Source organism: Physella acuta, unplaced genomic scaffold (assembly GCF_028476545.2).
Source record: "Physella acuta isolate Inbredline_101_S28 unplaced genomic scaffold, ASM2847654v3 ptg000826l, whole genome shotgun sequence".
NCBI lineage: Eukaryota > Metazoa > Mollusca > Gastropoda > Physidae > Physella > Physella acuta.
In genome coordinates, this window is record NW_026732344.1 from 86922 (window position 1) to 94318 (window position 7397).

Consider the following 7397-nt stretch of genomic DNA (forward strand, 5'->3'; position numbering starts at 1 on the left):
ACATGCTTGTAATATAGATACCGTTGGGGAGGGATAGCAGTCCATGTGTCTATCTGGACTGCACAAGACCAATCAGGGACTGGGGTGGATTGGGATATAATAGTGTGTGGTTACTAAATAACCTTGGTGGGTTAAACGGTTGAAAAACAATTAGACTGTAAGAACGGCAAAGAAGCGAAGAACTAAAAGAAGGTTAGAAACATGACTGCTTAGTTTATTTTTTACTTCCTAAACCAAACGTGTGGCAATTAATATCAGGTTTTTGTTTGCCAGGAATAACAATTATTTAAAGCTACATGCGACACTACGACCAATGCGGAAAACTCTCGTTTGTGTGTGTCGGGCAGGGGGGGGGGAGTTTGGGCACGTATCAAGAGTTTGCCACGTCCTTATGTTATAATTGAAGCCAATCGAATGCAGACAATATTTAACTGTGCCACCACCTAACATCACGTGATCAGATACTACGCAGTGCAGTCGATACTTAAATAAACACAGCAATATTTTAAGTCAAAAGCAGTCGACTTATTTCGTTATGAATGTAATACCTATTAATATATTATGGACAGGTTTATTTATTCTCTTTGTCAATTAATAGACCAAAAGTCATTATCGGCTATTGTTTTTCAATATCTTCAAACAGTGAAACATACTAAATGTGGTACAGCTCAGTTTTAAGATCTTTACGAGAATCTATACATGGATGACAAGGGAAGGGGTGGGTTCTATTGTGGAAAACTCAAAATAAAATAAAAATCCCCGTTTCATCCCTGTCCTCAACTCCTCCCTCATTCTATATACCGAAAAGAAGCCCTCGACACCTTCTCTCCCCTTCACCATGCAGGCCACCACTCCGCTCACATTGCAGTAAAAAGAAGTCTAAAAAGCTTAATTCTTAACATACAGGAATATATCAAGATGCTAAAAAAAATTGTACCATATACTTTACGTTCTTAAAGGCCTTGTAAAAGTGTTCTATATTAAATCTAAATAAAGCATTGACCTCTAATTGTGTATAAATCTTCATGTACTGAGTAAGAGGGGGGGGGGTAGAAATAGCGATTAGGGATGATCAGGTATATTAAATTAAATAGGCTGTCACCTCAAAATGCGGATTGAACATAATTACATTAACGTTGTTTACGTTGTATTTGTTGGCTATTTAAATAAATCCGTAATCCTCATCACTCCCTGTGGAGTGTAGGGCAGCAACAAATCTCCGCCTTTCCACTCTGTCTTGGGCGAGCCACTTCAATTCATGCCAGGTCTTGCCAATAGCCTGCACTTTGTCCATCTCTCTCCTCCATGTTCCCAGTGGTCTTTCGCTTTCCAGGCGGAGTCTACTTCAGAGCCATGTTGAAGAATTTTTTTTTGCTCATGCGTAGGACATGACCCAGTCATCTCCATATCCTCATTCGAACTTCTGAAACATTGTCGTTTAATCCTGTCCTTCGCCATATTTCCGTGTTCGAGACTTTGTCGTCCCACTTTATTCTTTGGATACGTTGTCAGGATCTTCTTTCAAAGCCTCTGAGTCGTCTCTCTCCTTTCTTGTTTAGTTTCCATGACTCTACTGCATAGAGGGTCACAGAACGTACATTAGATTTTTACAGTAGCCCTAGTCAGGTTAAAACATAACACATTAACCTGGCTGCAAATTCCCCCTAGGAAATAGACATTAGGGATGAGAAGGTATGGACTGGTTAGCTGGACTGCTAAGCCTTAAGTCTTGAGTTCGAATCCGGGTTCAAGTCAGTTCACCGTCCCTGAGTCCACCCAACTCTAATGGGTACCTAACACACGTTAGGGCAAGTAAAGGCGGCTGGGCAAAGTGCTGACTACACTAACCTTTCATATGCCGAGGTCACAGAAACAAGTGGCACTATAGAAAGGGAATCTAATTGAGTTGAACTAATTTTACCCTGCTCGACTATAACATGCACAACAACTATAGATCCATATTAAATAAAAATCGTGGCAGGATCTGATTGGTTTCATTAAGCTGGTTGTGGTCAGGTGAAATTGAAGTGGAGATTAAATAATTGACATTATTGATCAGGTCATGACTCTTTTTGTTTTGATTGTAAAATTTAATATGTTGAAACAGCACTTTGTCTTGTTATATGGTTAAATGTCTATCAACTCCTCCCCTTTATGGCCTTTATTGAAATGGATGATTCTATCCCACACTACAGGTACAATATTTGTAATGCAACCGGTAGATTTTTATACTACTATCTAAAACTACATTTTATTATCTATATATATAATTCTCTTCTGCGAGACGTTAGAAAACAAGCTGCAAGCGCGCCTTGCAGTCCCCTCTCTTCCACTCTACCACTACCGCCCCCCCCCCCCCCCACATGGTCTGGTGAGCTGTGGTTCACGATAAATGTTTACAATCCGGGTTTAGGGGCAGATAATTTAGTTTGAAACTATTTTAAACTTAAGAGGAAGTAACTAAGAGGAGGCTGTTTTCACGGGGGGGGGGGGGTAGGGTAGGGGTTGGGAAAAAGGGGGGGGGGACGTTAGTGTTTTAAAGCAAATATTTTCAGTGGCAGCATTGGTACTGTTTAATTCACAAATGTGAATTACTGAAATGTAGAAAATAAAACAACTAAATAGCGGCGTATGATACACCGCGGGTCGGCTCGTAAATATTTAAAAGCTAAAGGATGAAACGGAGGAGATTCGCAACTTAATTTGACTTTACATCAGTGCCTTTTGTCCCTATTTTTTCTTAAATGTTGATGTTGTATTGAGGGACCTCCTAGCCATTAAATTATTTTCAATAACTTACTCTAAAATACTTGATGAGATGCATAACTGGAATATACGTGTTTAACATTGCGTGACTCTAATGCAGTAATAAATTATGTAAGCGACTTTATACCAATATCGATGCAGCTTAATTTGGCCAGAAAAGTTTTGTGTAAAGTTTAATTTCGTTATCATGATTTTTATTGAACTCTATACATTTTGAAAAAAAAACAATATAAGTAAAATTTGCACTTTGATTTGTCTATTTAAATTTACTTCCACACACATCAACTCAGGTTTTAATTTCAATTTTAAAATGTTAAAATTTTAAAAGACATTTCACACAACGACCAAAACAGCTAACTTATCACGCAATGATAAAACATAACACTTTGATTTATCTGATCAGCTTTATTGTATTGATGTCACAAACGTGGCAAAAATCTCAAGTCAACAAAGTGGTTGTTCGATCAATGCCCACCTCGGCTTATAACCCCACACATTACCCCACACACTACCCCACACATTACCTCACACAAATTACCCAAATGCTCTGAATAAATACATAAACAAAATCGAACGTAATCATATTTTCTTATGTTAAACAATATATTGCATAGTGTTGTAGCCTTTGACTTTTACTGCTTTACATTAAGAAACGTTCTATTGAAGTTGTTGACAGTGCTCAGCTAGTTTTCTTCTAGATAGAAACTAGATAGTATTAAGATATAGACCAAACATTTACTAAAATGTTCCCTCGTTAACATTTAATTTGTCCTTAATTAAAACAATAGTTGGGGTTTCTTGTCCAGATGGTAAGTAGCGAGTGTTAAAGTCCGGGTGATATATGTCTAGGTGGTTAATTGACCGGGAGCCATGATAATGACTAGGGATTTGCTTTTCGGAGTTTCATCTCAACAGAATCGAGGGAGTCATATTCACCAGTGACATAGTACCACCAGATACCCATAGCAGATGCTTTACTTCCCCGATCACCGTTCAAGTTTGTAAACCCACAGCCGCCATCGGTAGGCCACCACCAACCTTTATTGCCTAGAAATCTACAACCATAGCTGGGCCCTTTATCGAAAGTTGTGAACGGCACTCCATTGTTGTGTCTAAAGTGATCATGAAGGGCACTTCCTTCGAAGCTGTTGTTTCTGTAGGACATTCGATAGAGATCTGCTTCACTTTGCACCTTGAAGTTCTTGTATGCCATGTATTTGCGATCTCCCTTCCATATCATGTCAATCCTCATATCTGTATAACCCTGTTAAATCATTATATAATTAAAACAACTGTTAACAAGTGATTAGTTAACTGCTGCACTCTCCCAAATCAAGAATTCAACTTCAATAGTCAGTTACTGCAAGTAACACAATGATAAAAATACAAAATTATAAACTAGAAATTTCTTGCAAGCTTTCCCACTTTTTCATTTTCTCTACCCTCATCTCTTCCACAGGTACACACGCACACACACACACGTTATCTCCCTCTAATACACTCCTCTCACTCTAAACCACACACAAAACCATCTCTCTCTCTCACACACACTAATTATCTCCTTCTCACACACTCTCCAATAACAAATTTATTTTAAAAAAATATTTACCGCAGCTGTCAGTTTACTTATCATCTCATTGCCAAGCCAAAAGTCGCCATTAAAAGAACCGAATCCATCGCGATATTCTGCCCAGTTTTTTGTAAAGTTCAAGTCACCATTGATAATGCGCTGGAAATAAATTTAACGAGTCTTAAAATCAAACTTCTATCATTATGTCGGCTAGACTTAATAATGTGTCGAACGTTAACCTTAAACTTTTGCATATTTTTAAACTGGTGAAACTTGAAAGGTAAATTAAGAAAGTAACCTAGAGCCTCTTACAAACATGAAAATTTAAAGAATAACTAGCCTAGATAATAATCCAACCACCTCTGTCAGTTTTTTCATCACAAAGACCACAGATTTTACCAATTGTTTTCGATTAAGTGTTTGAATAACTAACCTTGAAAACAATCCAACCACCTCCGTCAATTTTAGTGTCACAAAGAACACAGAATTTACCAACTGTTTTCGATTAAGTGTTTGAACAACTAACCTGGAAAATAATCCAACCACCTCCATCAGTTTTAGTGTCACAAAGAACAAGTTTATTATCCAGAGATTCAACCACTACTCTGTCTTTCAGGCAGGTAAACTTGGCGTTTTTTTCACATTTTTGCTTAAGCGTACAGTTCATAAATCAATATATATATATATATATATATATATATATATATGTGTGTGTGTGTGTGTGTGTGTGTGTGTGTGTGTGTGTGTGTGTGTGTGTGTGTGTGTGTGTGTGTGTGTGTGTGTGTGTGTGTGTGTGTGTGTGTGTGTGTGTGTGTGTGTGTGTGTGTGTGTGTGTGTGTGTGTGTGTGTGTGTGTGTGTGTGTGTGTGTGTAAGATAGAACTTTAGTTTTTAGCTTTATCAATTCATGAAACTGATTTTTTTAGTAAAGATAATGTCAATAATGTAATTGATTAAAAAAATACTGACTTGACCAAATGTTGATCTACATTTTTGAGGTCTGTTTTTGCAGCGACCTGTCCCAGCCTTCTTGGTGTATTTGTTCTCTTATCATACATTCAATATAGGTAAACACGGGGTTAGTGAACAAAAGAATATAGGCCTACAATACAATTAGTTCAATAATCTAATGAGATATCTGTTTATGTTTTTATCTTATATATAATATGGGATTGTTTTAAGTTTCGATATGCTTTCAGCTAAATTTGCACGCAATTCGCATAAACATAAGCACATACAAATAAAGCCACAAATATAAGCACAGTCATACCCACAAACTGCATGTATTATTAGCACATATAACTCTCCTTAGTAACACATTATTTTATCATGCCAAATTTTAATTAATTGAAGATTCGTTTCGGATATGCATTTTTAACACAAATACTATTATGTAATAGAACTAAAACGTATATAACGAAGCATTACAACATTATGTAGCTCTTTTGTTAGTTTATAGACTTTCTAAAGTGAAAAATAATTTATGCTGTAACTTACAAAATATATACAAGATATCGGAATATAAAGTCTCACCCGATGTATCATCAGCGTATGAGCAGTTGAACAGAAAGAAACAGACAGCAATGGTTAGCCACCATGTGAAGTAGTCCATTGTAGATGGATATCAGATAAGCTGGGGTCTGGGCTGTAAATAGAAGAACGTTCCAGATGGCTTCTTCCCTTGAACAGCCAAACGAGTCAACTAGCATGAAGTTTTTTCATTAACTTATAGTCTTAAGTAAGGCACCATATGGCAATATGATTAAGAGTTCTTTTCTCGTACGTGTCGTGTACATCCTGATTTAACGAGCCTTTAGCGAATTGAGGTCAGGAATTAGGTTGTTAGAACTAATTTTTTTTCGAACTGATGTCAATAATCGTATCCCTATCCTAAACTCTAACCAAAGAAAAACATGAAGTGTATTACTTATCCTAAAATGATACCGCATATCACAAATTAACTAATACTCAATTTTGGAAGAGTCCATCAGTCCATTGTCAAACATCAATTTTGATTGGACAAATCCTTTCAAGAAATGTGCTTGATTAGATTCAACTTTGGCCGACATTAAATATGCTGTTAGTTTTTTTACATTTTTACGCCTAGGAATATATGTTATATTTTAGAAATATTTGACCCTGAATTTTAGAGTTGCTGTACTAAGCAAGTTTTAATTTCGATGATGTGAGGGTCAAGGTTAGTGTAATAATAGTATAATTTTATTGGGAAGGTCAGTGTTATGCGAGGTTTTCAGTTAGTATAATTCCAAGGTGTAATCCTACTCCCAAAGATCGATAGAAAGTACTGTCGTGGCAAGATCTCATTGGTTTCTTTAAATTAATGTAAATCATGCCAATCTGAAAAGCAGGTTATTTTTAAAAAAAAAGATATTAATTTGATAAAATATCGGTAAAACTAATTTAACTTTTGAACGAGGCTAGGTCATATTTCCTCGATATCTATCCACGAAGAGTTAAGCATATCACGACAAACTAAGTTATACAATGAACAAAAGCTCCATAGAAATCAACTCATCAGTCGTCTTTAAGGGTCATCTATTTAAGTCGTCCACACGGAAGGCATGTGGGGGGGAGGGGGGCTTAAGAAAATCAAATTTTGCGGGCGCGTGTGGACTAAGGAGGGGTGGGGGCTTGTTCGGTTGGTTGTGGACTTCAACATGTTGATTTTAACATGGACGTGCTTATACATTTTTACATGAGACTTGTACCTTGCATGTTAAAAGTACAATTAAGAGGACAGTTGTTTTTTTTTAAGCCTATCGTAATGTGTAAATAAGGTTTTGGATACAATTATACCTACACTGGGCCATCCTTATCATAAAGGACGTGATCAGTTTTAACGATTTTTTACCTTTCCTATTCACCCATGGTAACTCAAAGCCAGAACTTAACACCTAAAATTAATTTGTGATTAACAGTTTGGTCAAAAAGAACATTGTTCTCTACCTAAATACTTTTTTACAGCTTTACATATTGTGCAGATTCTCTCCTGTAACCAAACAGACAAACAAACAAACAAAAATATCCAACATGTAAACAAAC

At 36.6% G+C, this 7397-nt stretch overlaps 1 protein-coding gene across 1 annotated transcript; it reads right to left on the reverse strand.

The window, feature by feature from the left end:
* Positions 1–3339: 3339 nt before the first annotated feature.
* On the reverse strand, positions 3340–6061 carry LOC131951776 (ficolin-1-A-like). Its single transcript, XM_059314170.1, has 5 exons — positions 5868–6061; positions 5304–5380; positions 4863–4985; positions 4376–4495; positions 3340–4030 (listed from the first exon to the last, which is right to left on the reverse strand). The coding sequence occupies exons 1-5, from the start codon at positions 5944–5946 to the stop codon at positions 3647–3649; spliced, it is 783 nt and encodes a 260-aa protein (XP_059170153.1). The 5' UTR covers positions 5947–6061; the 3' UTR covers positions 3340–3646.
* Between the last annotated feature and the right edge of the window lie 1336 nt (positions 6062–7397).

Bases quoted from the DNA above. Each gene is read 5' to 3' on its own strand.
- LOC131951776 (XM_059314170.1), bottom strand. From the start codon at position 5,946: ATGGACTACTTCACATGGTGGCTAACCATTGCTGTCTGTTTCTTTCTG. The intron at 5,381-5,867 runs GTGAGACTTTAT...ATGTATGATAAG, and splicing joins ATACGCTGATGATACATCGG to AGAACAAATACACCAAGAAG. The intron at 4,496-4,862 runs GTTAGTTGTTCA...ATTTATTTCCAG, and splicing joins GTGGTTGGATTATTTTCCAG to CGCATTATCAATGGTGACTT.